The sequence below is a fragment of the Netta rufina genome (genome assembly GCF_964035555.1).
Source record: "Netta rufina genome assembly, chromosome: 8".
NCBI classification, from domain to species: Eukaryota; Metazoa; Chordata; class Aves; order Anseriformes; family Anatidae; genus Netta; species Netta rufina.
Genome location: NC_140131.1, coordinates 25375376 through 25396962, shown reverse-complemented (window position 1 = coordinate 25396962; position 21587 = coordinate 25375376). Strand labels below are relative to the sequence as shown.

The 21587-nt window shown below is 51.4% G+C and overlaps 1 protein-coding gene across 2 annotated transcripts; it reads right to left on the bottom strand.

Moving 5' to 3' along the window:
• Nucleotides 1–1179: 1179 nt before the first annotated feature.
• LHX9 (LIM homeobox 9) lies at nucleotides 1180–13391 on the bottom strand (the record flags this gene model as incomplete). Of its 2 annotated transcripts, none has more annotated exons than XM_084291107.1 (5): nucleotides 1180–1236; nucleotides 5746–5948; nucleotides 10681–11036; nucleotides 11619–11821; nucleotides 13218–13391. In XM_084291107.1, the coding sequence occupies 5 exons, from the start codon at nucleotides 13389–13391 to the stop codon at nucleotides 1180–1182; spliced, it is 993 nt and encodes a 330-aa protein (XP_084147233.1). The 2 variants fall into 2 exon arrangements, with proteins under 2 accessions (XP_084147233.1, XP_084147232.1); XM_084291106.1 differs by lacking the exon at nucleotides 1180–1236 and adding an exon at nucleotides 4309–4566.
• Nucleotides 13392–21587: the final 8196 nt, after the last annotated feature.

Below are 21587 nucleotides of genomic sequence, written 5' to 3'. Positions count from 1 at the left end.
TGCTTTGGCTATACAGCTAAATAGGAATATATTTTAAAAAATCTTTCTGCAAATAGTTGCTTAACAGTTACAAAACCTCATTACTAATAATTGGTTATTTTTACACTTGCTTGTCAGCTTGTAAAAATCATCTGCGATTTGGACTGGGAATCTTAGGAGCATCTATTTGTTACGTACTTGCTCATTGCATAGTGACCATGTAAACAGCTCAGGGAACCACAAATCATATCCATGTATTCTGAAAGTCATTGAAAATTTTACATACTGCTTATGTTATCTTATATTGATGAAGAATTTGGGGATTATTTTATTGTTGATGCTGATGGGAATTTTTTAAAAACATGTCAGTTTTATACAACAAGTTAAAAAACTAAAAAGTAAACACCAAATGAAATAATTTTATGCTGTGCAACAGTATTGCTACCTCATTCTTTTTGATTTTATATATATAACATATTGGAACTGCACTGTACTGCTTCTTTTCAAAAGAAAAGTTTAAATTAGTTGGAACAATTAGCTATGTGTTTACATAAAGTTAACTATGTTTGCATCAAATAAAATGTTTATTAATGAAAGCTATTATACAAGAAACATCAAAGAGAAATTCATCATACAGAAATGTACACTATATGTGACAGATGGAAAAGTGCATGCAGATTTGTCTTGTTTTTTTTTTTTAAAAAAAAAAAAAAGAATTCAGAAACAATAGTACTAAGGTTACTGGGTTTTGCTTCCTATGATCTTGAATGAGTGAAAAGTTCTCTTTGAATTTACAAAAATCCATTTAACAGATATGACTAGTACACATTAGCAAGCAAGTGGAATGAATGCACTCAGATTTTATTTTACAGGTACTTGTGCTTGACAAATGTGATATTTTGAAAGAAAAGTTTTCTTCAAATATGGGCCGGGTAGATTGCTGCCAGGTTGCTCTGGTTTTATACATAGTTTCTCTAAGTTTGTTTTTAATACCACACAATTTGTTGAAGCCTTCAGTTGTGTTAATTAGACACCATAAAATAACATATGTTTTGTTAACATTCAGGAAATGACATCAAGTCTTTTATTTTTATTTTTTGGCTCAATAGATTTTTAAATGTATGATTATCATAACCTAATATTGTCTTTGTCTTCACTGCAGTGGATTTCCGATCAAACTTTTCCCCTTCTTTTAATACTTTAGGGAATTTTCAAACGTCGGGATGTTTGGCTGTAATGCCCCATGATTTGTTCTCCCTGAAAGAAATCATAGTGACAATTTATTAAACTACAGAGCAACCTGGCTTTTCGGGGTCTGCAATTCTATTTTGTGTTCAATATACCTAGCATTAAATCTTGATTCATTTCATCATATTATTTAGGTTATATTTGTCATGCAATAACTTTAGCTACTAGTTCTCTGGCTTTTTTAGAAGTCTACGACAGGGTTTCAATATCAAATCAGTGGGGCATTACTTTGCATGTTCAAAAAGGGGGGTTAAGAGGCTAAAATCTAAATTGCACCAGCAGTAGCATACACATTGACTATGAAGAAATTGAAAACCTAAGAAGGAACCGTATTTTAGAATATTTAAAAGGGTGTGTTTCCATGTTTAATACCAATTGTTCACAGAGACCGTAAAAGCAAAGAGACACACTGGAACATGTAGGCTTTAAATTAAAACAAAATAATAATAATAATAATAATTAAAAAATAAAAATAAAAAACTGATGGGAAATAATACTCCTTAGATTCAAAATGGTTTATTCACACAAATTTAATAGGATATATCACAATTGTTTGGTCCATAAATATTTAGGGGAAATAGTTTCTATACAATGCATTTATCAATAAACAAAGAAACATGGACAATTTTGCTAGACCACTTACTGTACTATAAACACGAAGCTCAATATATAAGATTATTGGATTTATCAACTATATCTGAAAGAGTGCACAACTGCTTTCTATGACATGTTTGTCCCCTCTAACAGGATACACCATAAAAAGAGTTTCAGAAATAAGAGGTAAAACAGTACAAAACTAGTGAGGTGTCAAAAGGGCTTAAAACAGTTAATTTAACAAACAACACATATATCCTGATTTTTCACAAACTTACTCCCAAGGTATATCATAAGGCACATAGTAGAACTGAGTTTTAATTAGTCTACTTAATAAAGTAGATCTCTAGTACCATATATTGTTCTGTCAAAGAACAAAATTTATAAGTATCAATATTTTTTACCTGTAAAAGTGTATTAATAAAGATCTCAGCCTTACCAAGGTTGTTTGGTCTGGTTAGTGGTAAATGCCCATAAGATAATAGAAATAGGAAAAGTCAAGATTTAATATCCTTAGAAGATGATAACCATACTTGCTAAATATATAATGGCAAACACACCTTTCTTCTATTACAGTGTTAACATCTCTTCCATCATCTTTTTTTTTAAAAATAAGCTACTTTTCTGTGCTAATTTTCTAAAAACCCTGAGCAAAAATTACAATAATGCACTTTAATGTGGGCAGTGAACTGTCAATATGTAACCACACATTTATACAGCCAAAAAGGACACCTTTAAAATATATTAAATAGCCACTTTGACCACCAAAAAGGAGATTTGATGGTGTCTAAAAAGTGGGGTATATGTGCAAAGTTATTCTTAACAATCCACTAAAAGCAAGACATAGATCTTGACTGTTTTTTGTTCGTTTTGTTTCTGAGACTCTCCACAATCTAATTGGTGTTCAACTACAATAAAAGGATACAAATGAACATTCACCACTGCCCAGACCATTCAGACTTTTAGCTTAAATAAAATTAAAAAGAGAAAGATCACTATTGTAAACTAAGAAATGTATTCAGATCAGCATCCACAAGGCTTCTGAGTTTATCTCTTTTAAAATCATTCACTGCCAATTCCCAATTTTGTAAGAATTCTTGCTAACATTTTTTTTCCGTTTATACAAAGTTTAAAAAGTTAAAGCATATGTTAAAGATAGTAATGAACTAAAGGTTTTAAGTTCCTGTGTTAAACAAAGAATCTGATACAATCTCAGGAAACATCTAAAGTAAATTCAAAATAGCAATGAGTAAATTGTACTAAAATCATATTCCTTAAACGTCTTAAGAAATTATATTTTGCTTATTTCCATTTTCCCTGAAAAAGTGTGATTTATCAAAAACTGGTTTTAACAGTACGTGTGCGTATGCGTCCTTGGAAATCATTTTTGTGCTCACTAAAGAGGCTGTTTGCTTTAATAGCATGGCATCGAGGCCGTGTAGCAAACTGCATTCTTTTTCTTTAATTCCAAATCAGCGCTGTGTGACCGATTGCAGAGAAAAATAAAAAAAAAACACCTCCCTGTGCAATTCCTCAGATCAGTGGGACTCCCAGCCTGAGCTGTCACTCTGCTGTTATTACTTTAATACTGCCCTTAGAGCAGTGAGCTCACTCTGGAGGGTGTTCCCCGCATCTTGCCTCCTGCCCGAACAGACGGCGAAGGCAGAGACTCGCAGCGGCACCCCCACGCGCGGGCTGGGGCTCGCTCTGCAGCCCCCCACCAGCTTTCAGCAGTGGCCGAGGACGTCCCAGCTGGGTGAAGAGCTGCCGGAGGGGTGTTTGGCTGTCCCACTGAGACTCCCCAGTGCTCAGCGGGGTCAGGCTTGTGACCAATGTGTAAGCAAAAAGCACTGGGACTTGCGGTCTGACTAGTCCAGTGATTAACTTAATTTGTTTTGCATGTATTTCTCTACACTTAAAAAAGAAATCGTACAAAATTTGTAGATGCATTATAAAAATAAAATGAAATTTTGTGTTCTTAAATGCCAGGAGTGAACAAACAAGCCTGAAGCAGCATTCTTTTGGCTATAATTAAACTGATTTTTGTCTGGTTATCAAGGAGGGAAAAGAAACTTCTGTTTTTGTTGTTAGTTTGTTTTTGTTTTTGCTGTAGTAGTAGTAGTAATCTTTTTTTCAAGATTCTGGAAATAAGTAACATACAATTTTAAGAGGCACTTATTGGAATGATTCATAACCTTCTCCTCAGTTGTCTGATGAATTAAAAAAATTTGAGTACAATTTATCAACAATAAATCTTCATTTATTATAGCAACATATTACTTCAAACTCATTTGCCAAGTGGCTGCAGATGCTACACATCAAGCTGTTTATTTTCCCAAATATTTTGTGGGTTTGTTATTTTGTATTTTTTTTTAAAAAAAAAAAAAGGCTTGAAATTAATAAAAATTATAATAATTATAATAATAATAATAATAAAGAAGAAGAGTAAGATTTAAAAAAAAAAAAAAAAAAAAAAAAAAGGAAATGTTAGAAAAGGTTTGTTAAGGTAGTTTGTGAGGGGCTCCCGGATTCGTGGCTGTCCAAGTTAGAGGTCACTGATGTCACTACAGTGATAGTGGGATTGGTCAGGTCTGTTAAAGTGGTCGCAGTGCCGGGTGGAGTGAGTGCGCCGCTGTCTGCTGAGGGCGGTGCCGGAAGCGAGGTGCCATCAGCTTTATCGACACCCCCATTCTCCTGCCGCAAAAGGTTCCTTCTGAATTTGGCTCTCGCGTTTTGAAACCAAACCTGCAAACCAATCCCAATTGATTTCTTTACCGATGCTTGTTTGTGTTTGTTTGTCTTTGTTCTTGCTTTTACGCAATTGTCCTGCCGATTGATTTGTGTGGCCAGTCGCCCAAGTCGCTCTACAGCTTCGCTCGCTACTGGTGGTCCTGACTACAACACGCGGGAGGGCCCGGCGCCACGGCGCTCGCTGCAACGCGGCGGCCCAGCCTGCAGACCTCGAGGGGCAGCCTTGGAAAAAACCTGCTCGCTCACGCACCCAAGGGGAGCGACTTCTGGATGGCCACATGGTGTTCCCTCGGGTTGGAGAGGTTTGGGGTCAAGACTTACAACAGAGATCGAGGCAAAGGGTGAATGAGCAGATTTTTGCCAAGGCTTGGAATTTATCTCGATCCTTTTAAAAGGCTGACGAGGAAGGGAGGGAGGGGTGATTACACCATCCCTGCATACAGGTTGTTGATACGGGTCACCTAGTCTTTCTGTTCCGTAAGGTTCGCTGGAAATGCTTTAGGTGGTATGTAACACAGACGAGCAATCGCCGCTAATAGATTCTCCTTCTACCTCGATCGCTGCCCTTCTTTGGCACCCTGCATGTAACACATCCCTCGCTTTAACTTCGCTGAGCTAGCACGCACCTTTATGGGGATTTTTATTAACGTTGTCTGCTGGGCGCTTTCGCGGAGAGGTAACTTTTTACTACAGAGGCCCTTAGTGATAACAGGGAACAGGCTGGTCCTGGAGATCACAGCGGTCAAAGCTTCCCTCCTGTGTACCGGGGCATCGGCTCACTGAGGGGCCACATTCACTGCGGCACAGGAGCCCAAAGGCTTCACCCAGTGTGTGTAAAACGAGAAGGTTCGCTACCTCTATCCTTAGTGAGGCCACCACAAATTGACTACAGATTCCAGGGTATCTCCTGAGTTGGTAGGCTGTGGAGGCTGTTTCCTCGTCTCGAGGATGCAACTACTTACAAATGACGTTGCAGTGTTTGGCTGCCTTTGGGTGATAAGGCACATATTTGGCACTCCTGCTGTGTAACACCTCACCCCTCTGAAAACCCACTAGGGACGCAGCTAACAGAAGTATTTGTATATATATCGCTCTCGTTACGCATACGGGAAATGCTATCGGCTGGCGGGGGTAGGGGAAAATGCTGGCAAGCCTGTGATGGTGGCTGCTTACCTGCAGAACTCTCTTGGTCAGGCCTGTTTTCTGGGCAAGCTGCTTGAGGTCCTTGGCATCTGGGTTGTGGTTGATAGCAAAGTAGGACTTCATGGTACGAAGCTGGTGGTGTTTGAAGGAGGTGCGCATGCGCTTTGTCTTCTGGGATGGGGGATAAGGCTGCTGGTCTCTGTCCAGGTGATCTGCCTCATTCTCGTTACAACCTGGGCAATGGACAAAGGAAACGAGGAGTTAGTGGCCATGCCCCACGCAGGATAAATGAAACAAGGCAAAAATCGTCACGCGTGTACTATTTGGAAGGAAGGAAGCAAGCAAGAAAGAGAGGAAGGAAGAGCTATCGTGGTGCAAGAATAAGTACAGATGTGATAATTAAATGAGACAAAAAAAGGATCAAGAAGATGACCTTTCCCTATTCTTAAAACACGCTATGTCTCCCAGGCCTTTACCTACTAAGGGCAGACTTAGGAAGTTATCTCTCCTTTGGCATTTATTTTCAAACAAGTCTTTTCCCTGTGGTGATGGTTTTGCTTTGGGCATCCACAGAGTCATTTGAAATCTCCTTCAGATTTTGAAATCTCACTCACTGAAACACTCTTAGCTCGCGAGGAGAATAAAGGTCAAGCCAGCATTCTGAGTGTTCCTGAGCCTTCCCCCAAATCACAAGCACCTATAAAAAAAGATGTGCAGTGGGAAACTTTGTTATGACAGTTGATGAGGAAAGCATAAAATCTGGACTTTTTTTGCTCCTAAAATGAATGTTTTTGGGCTCTGCCTGGGAGTTCATGTGAACTGCTCAGAGACTTTGCTCCATAAAGCATCTCCAGAAAGTGGCTGCACTGGGGCTTGATTCAGGCCCTCGGTCTCAGTCCCGATCCGCAGTAGCTCTTCGCTGGTCCTGATCTGTGACATTTCTACAAGCAAACAAGCAGCGGCTCCAAAGCGTAAGAGTTTCCCTGATTTCTCTGACTCAGGATTTTCAAAGTGTCTCTAAAAGGTGACTTTGTTCCAGATTACACTTTTATGGGTGTGACTTGCACACTAGAGTTGCAGCTATTCAGGGACCGTGGCATCCTGTATTTTTCTTTTTGGCTTAAAAGCAATTGGGTTACTTTCAGGATCCCATTTTGTAAAGATAGCTCAGTCACACAGGAGAGAATTGGTGACGTAATCACGGTAGAGCATATTAATTAAAGAACAGCTTTAAAGAACAGCTAATTAAAAATATTTCCGAATGTGTGTAAACTAGATCAAGTTTCATTAGTTGCTCATTTGAATTTCTGAACTGCTCTCAAATAGTGGATTATTTACTAGGCCAAGTAGCTCCTGGTTTCTCCAAAAAGAGAGGAGAGGAGAGAAATCGCACAATACAGAGACTGATGTTGACAGTGCTAAAAACAGAGGCAAAACAACTTGAAACCAGGAGAAAATAAAAAGCTTCTTGAAGGTGCTTTCTCTTTTGAATTATAAGAGGAGTCAACAAGAACAGATGCTGGTAAGACAACACTTTGACAGAAAATCAGGTGAATAGTTAATTATAGCTAGGTTTGCTTCTGGGCTTGGTAGGAAGTATATCTGCACTTTCAAACAAAGTGAGCTGACACTTCTGAAAATACCAGGGGTTGAAATTTGCCTCAAAAACAATTTCAGACCAGATTCGGATTGTATTTACTCCTTGTTTTCACAAGCAATCACACTGCCTTCAGTCAAGGCGTGTGGGCAGTAACTCGCACGCTGACATAAATCAGATTACCAGAATTCAATCCTTGAGTTTCACTTCAGACAGTTGCAAGCTGCTTGTTTGTTTGCTTTCCTGTTCTTCCCCTCGGATCGCTCACGTTTGCAGCAGCAAAGCGACCTTCCTCGGGCTCCTCTGTCCTGCTCGCTGCCTTTGGTTCTGTGGGCTGCTTTTTGTCCCTGATTGACTTGGGCTTTCATTTTCACCAGAAAACGGGAACGGGGCTCACAGCATCCTCGGACAAGCCTAGCTAATGCAGTGATAAGAGCAGGCTCTGTTTTCCACGGGTGGCGCAGCGCTGCGTGGCTTTGCCGCGCTGTGTGCGGAGCTTTACGCTGCTGCCCGGGAAGGAGGGGGAAGCGAAAAATCGGGCAAGACGTCGTTGCTCATTTCATTGCCACGGGATCACGGGGCTGTGAATTTAATTTTGCTTTGGAAAGAGCTACAACAGTTTGCTTTTTATTGCCAAGAATTTTTCACATGTATACTGTGAAATAAAGTAAACAGCTCTTTCAGCAACAGCTGTGTAAAATATTTTCCTAGGGAAATCTTCTTCACCATCTCATTTCTATATCCTGTGGGCTGTAAGTCAACACGGTTTCCCTCAAAATACATATTAATTCTGTGATATAAGAGGTAATATAGAGAAAGCTTTGAATGTTTTAAGTACTTTTGAATACTTTCTCCCATTTTTTCACGTTGCTTCCAGGCACTTCACCGGTAGGAACGGCTTTTACCTCGGATCATTTCGAGTTATTTATCGTTGCGTTCCCACTTTACAGCCGGGGAGCTGCGAGGCAGCGAGCAAAGCGCTGACCAGAGCAGAGCAGAGCAGAGCAGAGGGAGGCTGCTGTGGCTCCGGAGGCAGAATCCGGTCCCTTCTGGCCCCGAGCTGCGCTCCCCGGGACAAAAGGAGCTCGGGGCCGGGGGCGCTGGCACACACACGCGTTTTTACGCGCGGCCGGCTGGGGACGGCGGCTCGGTGGCACTGACCCGAGCCCGGCTCTCTCCCCCGATGGGAAACTCTCTCCACATCGCCCCGGACAACCTGGGCTTCCCCTTCCCCTCCGGGTGTTAGCGGGGGGGCTCTGAGCAAACCGGGGGCGACGGGAGCGAGCCTTTGGTGGCCGCCCCTGGGGACTCGCTCGGCCGCGGGGAGGCTGCGCCGCGCCGGGGGCTGCGGGGAGCGGGGGCTCGGCCGGGTCGGGCCGGGACATAGGGGGCTGCGAGCCGGGCCGGGGGAGGCAGGAGCCGCCCCCAGCACCCCGGGGTGCGGGGCTGAGCCCCTGTCCCTGCGGGGCCGTGCCCGGCGGCCGCCCGCCCGCTGGAAGCGGTGCCCTGCTCGGCCCCGCGGGGCCGGGGCCGTGAGCGCGGGGCGGTGGCCGCCAATTGCTGGGAGACTTTCGTGTTTCGGGAGAAACGGTTTCGGCTCCCGCTGCTCGTTTCGGGACGGGCAGAGCCTCCTGTTCCTCCCCCTGCAGCCGGAGCGCGGAGGGGCGGTGGGCTGCAGTCGTTTGCGCCGGCTGCGCGGTTTGGCTGCAAGCTGTGTTTTGTCGAGAGCGTGTGTCAGCGCTGGACATGGCTCGGTAATGCCTTAAACGACTAAATAAAAGCGTTACGGCCCTACCGGGTCACGGTTCTCGGCCAGCTAGAGCGAGTCCAAAGCATCAGATTAAAGCGGCTTGTTTGTTTGTTTGTTCTGTTTTTAATTCTGCGAGATCTCGATGAAGTGAGCTACATTTTTATCGTGAGCAGTGGTTTTTAATCCCATTTTGGAGTCGGCGAAACAACTTACATCCCCCGCTGGTGTAACGCAGGAGACTTTTAGGACTGGCGCACGAAAACTCTGACAGCGCCTGCAAATAATGCCTCTCGCGAGTCCTGACCCGAAGCTTAGGGGCTGTTTCGTCATATCCACAGCTTTTCGTTTTTCCCTAATTTCCCAACCTAATCCTGACGAGAAGCTGTCCCTAAATATTTCTGTTTAAGGGGGATTTTTAGGGGATGTGGGGGAGAGGGGGGGAACAGGAGGCATAGGCGCCCCCCCACCCCCTCAGCAGCCGGGACTGAGCGAGCCCTGGCTGTGCTACAGGTCCCCTTTTCTTTAGCAGCTTTCAGCACTGATTGGAAACCGCTCCGGAGCCAGGGATTCCGATGTCATCTTCAATTAACAAGGAACAATTAGCGCCGTGATTGCCCTGGCTCCGAGGCCCGCGGCTCGGAGGAGATGCAGCAGCTCCCGGCCCGCCAGGAGGAGCCGCGCAGGGGCCCCCAGTGGAAGCGAGCGGCTTTGGGGCGGAGGGAGGCAGGGAAGGAGGCAGGGAAGGAGGCAGGGAAGGAGGCCGGGAGGCCGCAGCTCGATCGCGTCCCTCTCCCTGCGCTCTCTGCAAGCATTTTGGGGTCGGGAGCTGGGTAATGGGGCTTAACCCTCGCCGCTTTCTTCTCCCGACTGGTGAACCCCCGCCTGAAGCGCCCCGCCGCCGGCCGCCAGCACTGTCTCTAGACACGGCTTGGGGACTTCAAGTGGCTGGAGGTAGGGGGGATTTAAGGCAGAGCACCACCCGCTCCCTGCCTCCCCTTAAGAGAGCAGAGCCCGTTCTCGTTAATTACATTTGTTAAGGCTTAGTTGCAGGGAACAGCATTTATTCGTTGGCCTCTTGTGCAGCTCGGATGTTTATGTGCCAGTAAAACGGGACTGTTAGCCCGAAGAGTTCATTGCTACGGGTTGCCTATCTTTATTGAGTGCGTGCATACTCCATTGACGCCGTAGGAGCCGTGCACTGCCTTTTCTCTACAATTATTATTTTTTTGCTGATCCTTTTGGGTGCTTTTAATTTGAGGTCTGAATGACGAAGTGGTTTTTGTTCGTAAAATACAGATAACGGCACCGCTACCTCTGAGGTTCCTATGGAGAAAGAACTCCGCGGTGTTTGTCAGGGATTTGGTTTGGTTTGGTTTTGTCTTTACCCTGGGAAGTGGCTAAGTTTGGGTGCTTGACATTAATAGGCAAAGACAGCCCTCGAGGAGGGCTGCTGCTAGCTTCCCCGCAAACCCTGCAGCCCTCCGAGGGCTGCTTGTCTGATTGCCCAGTGCTGCAGCAAGATTTGGCCTGCCCGGGTCCCTCGCGCACTGCCTAGCCCAGGGGAAGCCCGAGCGAGCTCTCTGCGGAGGGGCAGGGGAGCTCCGTGTGTGTTTCCCACCTGAGTTGTAGTTGACGATGTCCACTCCTAGGGCAGGGCTCTTTCTTTTCCTGGGCCTCCCCTTCTGGACCGTGCCGGTGCCGTTGAAGTAAGGCAGCGCCAGCCCTCCGCTCTTGGCCGCCAGCTCGGTGTAGCTCAGCTGAGGGGGGTATTCTCCTTGCAAAAGGGACTCGAAGTGGGCCCTGCAGTAAACCAGGTTGTCCTTCATGCCAAAGTGATCGCCCGTGGTCAGAGTCTTGTTGCAGGTGGTGCAGGTGAAGCAGCTCAGGTGATACACCGACTCCCTGGCTCTCATGACCATTTCAGAGGCCGAGATCCCAAGGTGGCAGCGGGCACATCTCTGCACGGAGAACCTTCTGAGGGAAACGGAGAAGTGGGCATCAACGAGGCAAGCAGGGGAAGGCCGCCCCCGCCGCTGCCCACCCGCCTCCTTCCCGGCCGGGGGGGGCGGCGGGGAGCCCCCGGCCCCGGCCCGGGCTGCTGGGACCAGCGCCTGGGGACATTTTCCGCCGGGTGACCCCGTCCCCTTGGGCGTGCAGAAGCTGCCCCGCCGCCAGTGAGCGCAGACAGGGGCGGGTGGGACCCCTAAAAGCTCCCCCTGCTTTTAGGGCCGAGGAAGGGGCTCCTCGGGTCCCGAGCGGCGGAAAAACCGGCAGGCAGCGGGCAGGGGGAAACTTTGGTTGGCTCCCGGCTGCCTTCGCCGGGGGCTACCCCAGGGCAGCGGGACAGCCGAGGCACGGCTCCTGTGGGGCTCGTGTGCCCCACACCCCCCCAGCCACCCGTTTGGGGTCGGCACGGGGGAGGCTGCAGGGAGGGGACAGGGGCATGCGGGCAGGGAACCGGCGGCCGCAAAAAGCCGCCCTTGCAAGCCCGTGTGGAATTAAAGCGCGTTTCGCGTGGCAATGCCTTGTGAGGGGCTGCGGTTTTGCTTGCTGTACCTGTAGTAATCCTCCTTGCAGTAAATACTGCCGTCCTTGGCAAAACAGGTGAGCTCTGACTCCAAAGCCAGTTTACATTCACAGCACTTAAGACACCTGAGGTGCCACTGTTTGTCCACAGCCAGCAGGTAATATCTGTCGGAGATCTTCCCTCCGCAGCCGGCGCACAGAGCGGGCTTCTCGGGGCTCAGGGGGGGCATGTTCTGCAAGACAACCGCGACCACGGGTCACACGGGGCTGGGACGCTCCCCGCGACCCCCCAGCACCGCTACCGGGCTTCAGCTGCCGGCTGCACCCCGCTAACCCCCCCCTCAACAGCCTCACGGCTTTGGGACATGTGGAGGCGACTGCTTAGGCCTCGGCAAGGGAAGCAGAGCCGGTTCTTCTCCGGGTTTGGCAAGTTACATCTGGAGCTTCCCCGTCGCTCTTGCCCGTGGATCGGGGCGCTCCGGGGGAGCGGCGTTTCCGAGCAGGGCAGCACCGCTCTGCTGCGCTGCAACTTTGGGGCACGGGTGCGCGCTCCCGGCAATTTTCCCCCGTGCTCCAAGCAGCCCCGAGCCCTTCTCTGCAGGCGAACGGGCCGCTTACGAGCGGAGCTGGGGAAGAGGAGACAGGTGGATGCTGCAAAGAGCAGCGAGCGCTCAGCCCCGGGCCGGGTTTCGCCGAAAAACCCAGCATCTTTTGGGCAAGCAACTCGTGCTGGTTGCCGGGGCCGGGCGCCCCCGGAGCAGCCGGATCCGCACAAAGGGGCACACGGAGCGGCCGCCGCAACAAAAGCTCCGCCGCGGAGCCCGGGGCTGCTCTCGCCGAGAAAGGAGCGGGGAAAACGGGCCCCCAACACCCCCCCCGTGCAGCCACAAGTGTGTGAAAGCGGCAGCTCCGCGGTCATTTTCCGACCCGAAGTTGTGCTGCGCTCCCCTTTCTTACGGCGATGGGAAAGGCGAGGGGGATTTACATTGCAAATCCTCCCGCAACAAAGCGGGGGCTTTTTTTTAGGAGAGAGGGGGGGAGACCCCAGGGCCCGAGGCGGCGGCGCAGGCTCCGGGCCGTTACTTTGTGCCCGGTCCTTGCGGGGCCGCAGAAGCCCTACAAGTGGGCGAGGGGGGGCACAGAGCGCTGCGGGACCCCCCCGCTGCCGCCCCAAAGCGGGCTTGGTGCTGGGGGAGAGCCCCCTCTCTGCCTGCCCCCCGCTCGGGGCCAGAAACGGCGAGGAAAAGGCAGCAGCCGGAGGGTGCAGGATTTCGTTTGGGAGGTGCGAGCAGCGCGGAAAGCGGAGCACACACCGCAGCCCCGCTCGGACGGGGCACGGCCACCGCAGGGCTGCTCGCAGCGCCCCGAACAGCGACCCCAAATACTCCCCCCGTGCTCCGGAGAGCACACCCGGCAGCATGGGGGGGACAAATGCAAGTGAGCCCGGCCCGGCACGGCCCGGCACGGCACCCGGCCTTGCGGGAGGCTGGCCGGGAACACTTTCTACAAGCTCAGGGTTGCGGGGAAGGGGCGGGGGGGCAGCGCCTTTGGCTGCCCCCAAGCCGGGGCTGTCCCGTGGGGGCCCAGGCTCGCAGGACCCCTCTCGAGCGGGGCCAGCTCCCTCCTTACCGTTTCTCGGCCGTTCATCTGTCCCCCTTTGGCCAGGCGGGACTCGGTCTTGGATCGCCTCTCCATCTCCTCCATGATTCCTTGGATATGGCCTCCGGAGATCCCGTGGAAAAGCATGGCTGGGGGACGGAAAGGACAAGTATTTTCTTCTGCTCTGCACCCCACTATTTCCATATACAGACCCCAGAGTCTTTAGATCATCCAAAAGGTTTACACCGAGGCGCACAGCGCAGGGAGGGAGGTTGCAATAGGAGCTTCTCTTTGCACAAGCACCGAGGGCTTCCTGAAGATGTGCAGAAAACAAACAAGGGGGAGAAAATGTGATAATAATTAATTAAAAAAAAATAAAATAACAAAAGCGAGCTAAAGGATCTGTTACTGTTCTGGAGAGCCGGGGCTCCTGTCTGGAGAGACTTGGACCTGGGGCAGTAGAAGCGCTCGGGAAAGGCTATAGTTTTGAATACAAAGAAAGCAAAAAGAAGTGCTATTTTCAGCAGTCCCTGGTTGCTTTAAAGTTCCCAGTGCCTGTAGGTTGGATTTGGGACTGCTGCTTTCCGGAGCTCTGTCCAATTTGTTAAGAGACTAAAGCCAGCCCATTTTTGATAATTTAGTAGGAGGAGTTCTCTCCCTTGAGCTGCCACTGATTTTTATTCAGACAACAAAGACCTGTCATACTCCTCTCAACCCCTAGTGATGGGCAAGCCGTGACAAACACCGCGGCCGGGCTGGGGGTGGGCTGGGGTGGGCTGGGGTGGGCTTTATCGCCTCCCCCAAACCCGGAGCCCCGCGGGCTGGAGGCGCCCGGGAGGGGCCGGGCCGGGCAAAGGGGTACGGCTCTGTGCCCGGGGTGGGGAAGGGAAGGGAAGGGAAGGGAAGGGAAGGGAAGGGAAGGGAAGGGAAGGGAAGGGAAGGGAAGGGAAGGGAAGGGAAGGGAAGGGAAGGGAAGGGAAGGGAAGGGAAGGGAAGGGAAGGGAAGGGAAGGGAAGGGAAGGGAAGGCCCCCACCCCCTCTGCGGTCTCGTCCCTCGGCCGCTCCCCGGCCGCCGGCTGCGAGCGCTGGTTGCGCGCAGGGGTCCGGGCGATGCATTCCTCCCTGGCTAATCTCTCTCCCTGCTCCCCCTCCCCTCCTCTCCCCTTTTTCCTACTTACTTTTCACACCACTCTTCCTTGCCTTTCTCTGGAACAGCTGCCGGCTGTTTCCTGACACCTCGATCCCCACTGAAGGATCTTCCTGGCGGCAGCTCTGCGCTCCTCGCTCCCTGGGGGACGCTCCACACCAAGCCCGAGCGCGACTAGTGAAACAAGTACCCCAGCCCCCACTTCCTTTCCACAGCATCCCAGAGACATCCTCAGGGGCTCCTCGAGTCACCTCTTCCATGTAACCCAAGATCCAGGCAGCCCGTTTCCTCCCTTCTCTTTCCCCCTAAGTAGCTAAAATTAATGTTATTTGCAGATTGAATGTTGCTACATTCCTCCGAGTGCCAGAATACAGCTCATAAAACACAATTTCACACAAAGATGAAGTCAATCAAGTGAAATAAGCCGGGATTTTTTTTCTCTGTTGGCACACTAGACCCTGGACAGCAGGGCTGCTATTTACTGTAAGTAATGTAATTAGCCCTTTTGGATGGAAATCAATGTGTTGTATGTGTGTGTGTGTTTTAATAAGAGAGTAATAGCTATAAAACCGACCAGACTCAAAGGGGTAAGGGAATCTCCTTAAAACGGATAGATGCCGCCACAAGCCCGAGTCTCCTGCAGAGCGCTCACGGTCAAAAAAGAAAAAAAAAAAAAAAGGAAAGAAAAAAAATGAAGAAAGAGAGAGGAAGAAAGAGAAGGGAAGAAAGGAAGGAAGGGAAAGAAAGAAGGAAAGCAAGAAAGAAAGAAAGAAAAGAAGGGAAGAAAGGGAAGAAAGAAGAGAAGAAAGAAGGGAAGAAAGAAGGGAAGAAAGAAGGGAAGAAAAAGAAATGAAAAACAAAAAGGCATTAATTAAAGAAGAGAGAAAGAGAAAGACAGAAAGGAAGAAAGAAAGGAAGAGAAAGAAAGGAAGAAAAAAAGAAAAAGAAAAACCTGCGTGTGGGGAAGGAGGAGGGAGAGAGAGGCTTTCCTTGGAGCAAACAAGTCAATTAGCACAACAAGGCGTCAGGAAAAAATACCCGGGGTGGCTCCGTCCGGGCTGCGGGGGCTGCTGGCCCGGGCCCCCCCTCGCCGCGTGTCCCCGCTGAGCCCAGGCGCGGCCGGGAGGGGCAGGGGGCTCGGGCAGGGGGCTCGGGCAGGGCCGGGCAGGGGCCGGCCGGCTCCTCGGGGGGCCGTAACCCCCCGGGCAGGGCAGGAGCGTGTGCCGGCTGCTCGCTGCTACCTGCCGCTGCCCGCAGAGCCGAGAAAGCCCACCTCGGGACGCTTTGGGTCGAGAGGTTGCAAGAAAATCCCCTCCCGGCCGTCCTGCCGGGCTGCCTGCCCCTGCCCCGCAGCCTCGGGCGGCTCCGCTCCGGCGTGTGCAGGGCACGGGCACCCCAAACCGGTTCGGGGCACCCCAAAGCCGGCCTGAACCCTCTCCCGGAGCAGGGGCAGGGGCTGCCGGACCCCGGCAGGCCGGGCTGTGGATGCGCAGCCCTACCTGAGCCCCGCGGCGCCGCTAGGAATAATTGGGCAGGCTCGTACCAAAAGTCGGGAGTGAGCGAGCCCCCCCCGGCTGGGCACGGTTAATTACCGAGGGCTGCGCCGTCAGCTCGCGGCAGGGACACGCTCCGGAGGAGGAGGCCGGGCCTTCCTAAAGCGTGCCCTGCTCGGCGTGCTGATGCCGCCGGAGCGCTTCTTATCTAAAGGGACACCGAAAAGTTCGTTGCTAGCATCGAACCTGACTTCTCCGTGTCCGAAAGGCCCGGGGGACATCACGGTACAGATATTTCAGCGCCCCGGCTGCAGGTTGGCACCGCGGAGCCCGGAGGCTGCAGCGCGGAGGCCGCCGGCTCCGGCTGCTTCTCTCGGCAAGGGGAGAGAAAATGCCACAACGAGCACAACGGGGAACCTAAAATCCAAATCCACCACTTCATCCCCAGTGGATCCGTTTGCATTAGCACTCGGGCCCTCGACGCGGTGTCCCCTTGCGGGGCGCTTTCCTCTCCCTGAGCCGCAGCACGCAGGGGATGCTGAGAGATGCGCCGTGCCCACAGCACCCAAGCTCCCCGGCAGGAGGGATGGGGGCTCTCCTCCCTTCCCGGACACCTTGGCACGGGTGTCCCGGGCCGCCGAGGGTGCCAGGGGACGTGTGGCCGCGGGGACCCGCGCAGGGACCGCGCCTGCTGAGCGCGGCGGCCCCGGGGCGGCCTCGCCCGGCTCTGGGGTCGTCCCCAGCCCCATGGGCAGCCCGGCTATTAGCCGGGTCACCGGCACCGCGCTCCTCCTGGCCACGGGCGACGGGCTGAAGCCCCTTACAGCGTGAACGACCTTGTGCTTGGTCGGCAGGGTCCGGGGCAACGGCTACGTGCAAATTAATTATCGACCGGCGGTAATTAGCAAAGGAAGGGGAGGGCGCCGGGCAGCGCTGCTTGGGGTCGCGCCGTGCCGCCGGTGCCAAAGTCGGGGGAAGAGCAGCGGCAGGACCGCGACCCTGGGCCGGGGGCAAAGTGAGGGGTGAGAGGGCAAGACGGGGCTGTTCCTAAAGCCTAACGCTACTTCGTGCTCTGCTGGCTGGCGGTGGAGCGCGGTGCTGTTCCCGCTCAGCCCCCTCGCTTTGTGAAGTCTGCGCCCAGTCCAACCAATCTAGACACAAAGAAAGAAAATTTTCGTGGGGTTACATCCGTCAGCGGCGGTATGGAATTAGCCGATGTTCTCAGCATTGAGATGGTTGCGTTTTCTAAGAATAAAAATTAAAAAAGCCCGGTATGGTTTAAAATTCCGCCTTGGTGTCCGCAGCAGCATCCTCTCCCATCTCCCCCTTTCTCCTGCCCCTCGCCCCTCGCCTATAGCCTGGAGCCGAGCAAATGCCGCTCAGCCGGGGCAGGGAAAGCCCGGCACAACCGGTACCGAACGGAAAAAAGGCAAAGCCCGGCGCATTTGTACCTCCCGTAACCGCAATGCACGGAAATTAAGCCTCGCATTCAGCCTCTGAACGAGACGGTGCTTAACTGAGAAACCACGAGGCGCTTGGCAGGGTAAGCCCAGGCGCATCCCCGCGGCCAGGCGCTGGGGTAACCCGAAGCCATGGCAGCGCCGGGGGGAAGCAGGAGAGGCAGGTTATTGTCTGACACGGAACTGTGCGCACCGAGCAGGACCTCAGCACTGTGAGCTCCTCGCTTCTCTCGTGTTCACCTCAGCCGCAGTCGTGCTCCGGTTGTCATTAAGCCGCTGGAAATGAGCGTGCTGCGCCGCTTTTGGAGGGCGCACCCGTAAAGGCTAGCCTGGCAGCCAGGTGAGAGGAGCCATTCCACGGCAAGAAAAAAAGGTATATAAAGAAGAAAAAGCAAATAAAAATAAAGGGCGAGGGCTCCTTTTTATTAAGCTGAATGGTTCAGTCTTCCCAGGCTGCGATTTTTCTAGATTAAAACACACACGCACCAAATGTTGTCTGCGAATACACCTGGGGAAACGACCACTCCGTGGTGTTTAAAGGGGAACAATAAATAAATAAATAAATAAATAAAAAAAAAGCACCGCGCCGAAGAAACACCCCGCAAATGACATCCGTGAGGTCGCAATAGCTGCTCTGCTAGCACAGCCTCATGCAGGATCTTACCTTGAGACCTTAGAAGCTTCTTCCAAAATTGTACCCTCCTTAATGAGTGATGAGGGATGGCTTTTGGATGGAGAAGAGAGGCGATGATCTAGCCAGTAGATGGAGGTTGTTCCTTGTTCCTAGCAGAGGATCCCTATGTTAATTAAAATAAACAAGCTGCTTGGTGGAGGTTTTTCCCCTCTCCCTCTCCCCCGCTACACAGCCTCTAATGCAGAATTGACGTGAATTTCTAACCTCTGACCCTTCGGCAGCGTACGCTTATACCTGCCTTTTATTTTCTGTTGGCTTCAAAATATTTCTCCAAACAAACCAAACAAACAAACGAAAAAAGAGAGAGAACGAGCAGAAAGAGGACTAAATCCCACCTCTCGGTTTGGGCTGCCTCGCTGGATTCTCTTGATTAGCTGTCTCAGCTCCTCAGTAATCAGGTGAGGTGTTAATGGGGAGCTGGTTGTAAATAAAACTAATAAAGCAAAGAACATATTAGGAAATTAAAAAAAGGCGAGGACTGGGAGCCTGCTAAAAATCTTGCAGGGAGCGGAGCCTTTCCCCATCGTGTCGTTTTTTTCGTTCTGTTATTATTCACAGCTGAGAGCAAACCCCGTGTTGTTGCCATCTCTCCACATTTCTTTTTTTTTTCTTTCTTTCTTTTTTTTTTTTTTTTTTCTTTCAAATCGTACCGAACCAGCCATGGACTGTATCAACCCTTCCCACTTTCATAAAAAGCCTCTCAAACGGAGTCGCTAAACAGCAAACTTGAGGCTGATCTGATGTGATATGATATACGGATTCACGGAGCAACCTCGCTTTGCCAAACCCGATGAAACTGCGAGTTGTCATGCAACACCACGCAGTCAAACCTGGGATAATTGAAAAAAGGGAACCCAATTTAACCCATTAGAATAAAACCCGGTGCCAAGATGAATCGGAATCACGGCTCGGGAGGTGCCACTGCTGCTGACAAGTGATGCACCACCGAGGTGCGGGCTCGGGAGCCGCCGCCGGGGCCGGACTCGCCCTGCCCCGGGGGCTACCAGCCGCCGCCCCGCCGGGCCCGGGGTCCCTCAGGGCTCTGCAGCCCCCCGGCACCTCCGTATCTCCCCCCCGAGCCCTGTGCCCGTCGGCTCGGCGCGGCCGGCTTGGCGACCCGCTCAGAGCGAAGGGCAAAGCAGGCGAGGGAGGGATGCTCCTCAGCGCCCTCGGAGCTGGCCACGGAGCGGAGAGCCGGCGAGGGGCGAAGGGCACAGGGGGAGCCGCTCACCTCCGCCCCCCGGGGTCTCGCAGCAGCCCCCGACCCTTCCTTCTCTCCCCCCCGAGCTCTCCGGGGGCGGCTTTCCCTGGCCGCCGGCCCCGCGGGGGGAACGGGAGGAGGAGGAGGAGGAGGAGGAAGAGGAGGAGGAAGGTGCTGGGCTCGTCGTGAGCCACCTGCTGCTGGCCCCCGCCGCCCTCACGCCTCGTTTCGTCCCTGCTGCACCCCGGGAACGGGACCGGAGCCGGCACCGCCGCGTCCCCGCCGCCCGGGGCACCGGAGCCGGCAGCGGCCCCTGGCTCTGAAGCTCTCCTGTCCGAGGGGTGTTAGCACACCACCGAAACCCGCCTGGATGTTTTCTGTTACCAGAAGGCTGCGCTGACGTTCAAACGATCCGAACCTCAGCATCTGGGAGCCCGCACCAGCAGCTTTTCGGAACGGGCTTCGGGCCATTTCGGTCAGCCAAAGCTGAGGGAGGATCGAAACGGGACAGCAGCGAGCGCCCGACGGGAGCTGCCAGCCCAAGCGAAACCGGCTGCTGCTCCACGTGGGAGTATGCACACATGGAAAAAAAAAAAAAAAAAAGGAAAAAACAAAAACAAAAGCCTTTCCGATCCTAGCAGCCCCCGGGGACACTCGGGACGGGGGGAGATAGAGGGAGGCTTGCTAGCGAGAGGAGGGCGGAGGAGCCGCAGGTGAGGTCCCCCCGAGGTGCTCGGCACCTCCTGGGTGCTCGGCACCCCCGCAGCACGCCGTGCACTTCGTGCTGCCTTTGCAGACGGAATTCCTGCGTCGTCCCGAGGCTTTTAGGGACTCGGGCACCAAACGGCCCGCTGAGCAATCAGCTGCAGAGGACCTAAATTAGTCGGACCCCGGGGGAAGCCGGTGAGCCTCCCTCTCCCCAGCCCCGAGCGCGGCTCAGCCCCCGGGGGCGGATTTCCCCGGGCGCCGCCCGCCTCCAGCGGAGGGCACGGCACGCAGCAGCTCGAAACAACACACAGCATCGTCACACAGCATCACACAGCACCGCACAGCACAGTGTCGCCGTCCCCTGTTCCCTCGCCAAAACAACCCAAACTCCCGGACCTACCCAAATCAGCATTTCGTGAACGCCGCGGTGCATACAAGTGATGCTAAATACGGCCGAGGCACATGCCTGCTTTCTCGGCTTCTTTTAGAGATAAATGAATCGTATTACCAGATTACAGTCTGATAATTGACAAACCCCGTTACTTGTAGCACAAAAGGGAAAGGGTGATCAATAACGCTGCGTCTAAAACACACGTGCACATATGGTTCAGTTTGTGTTTTATTACAATTAAAATGCGCTCACTGGGAGCCAGCATCAGGTACAACGAACACCAGTGTTCCGGCCGTGGAAGGTACAAAGAACTGAGGTGCTTGGGTTTCTCAGCAGCTCTTGCAGAATGCAAAGACATTAGGAGTCACGCAGAAAAAAAAAAAAAATAATAATAAAAAAGGAGTTGAAGAGCTTCTTTTTGGATTGGTCTCTTATGTTAACGTGCTCATGCGGACACTGCAGAAGAAATGAAACAAGCCGTTATTGCGTTACGTAGTAATCAGTATGGAAAAGCCCAACCACCCTGCTTATGGTTAACAGGAATTGTTAATGATATATAAATCATTTGATCTATTGTGCCCTCCAGACTAAAAGGAAAATAATGGCAACCCCAAGCAAATGGTCCTAATTAGTGTCCAAGAAACCACTTCCTAAATGTATCCTTCCAACTCATTCCAGTTTGACTGTCCAGAACAATCTTTTGTTCTTAAACTTTTTTATTTTGTGTGTAACTGCAAAAATGCTCTGCATACCGGAGCTCCTAAAATAGCTCATCGCAGAGCACAGCACAGCACTAAGAGCAGAAGGGGGGACAATATGATCCCACACTCTCAGTATCGCCTGTAAATATGTCCTGATCATTTGAAACTTTTTTTTTTTTTTTTTCCCTAAAGCCATGCCTCCTGACAGCCTCCTTAGAGATGTACCTAAAGAGACTTCATTAAAAAAAAAAAAAAAAAAAAAAAAGCCTTTGCCACTCAGGCAGCAACACAAACTTTAAAAAGGAAAAGCTAAAAACAGACCCAGCACTAAGTTGTGCATGTTTGAACTATGCAACACACGCTCTCACCCCCTCACTCCACTGCTTTCAAGTGTGATCCTGGAGTTCAATCCGCCGTGGCTCTCCCCACATGTACCACCTTCATGGCACTCCTGTGACGATGCAGGCACCAGCTGGAGGAGTAACACGAGATCGGTCACTGGATTACTCTGGCCTTGACCTTGTCTCCACCGAAAGCAACAAAGCTTTTGCTGTTCACTCCCGTGGATGGACTGTTTCTTGGACGTATCAAATGCAAACTCCTAC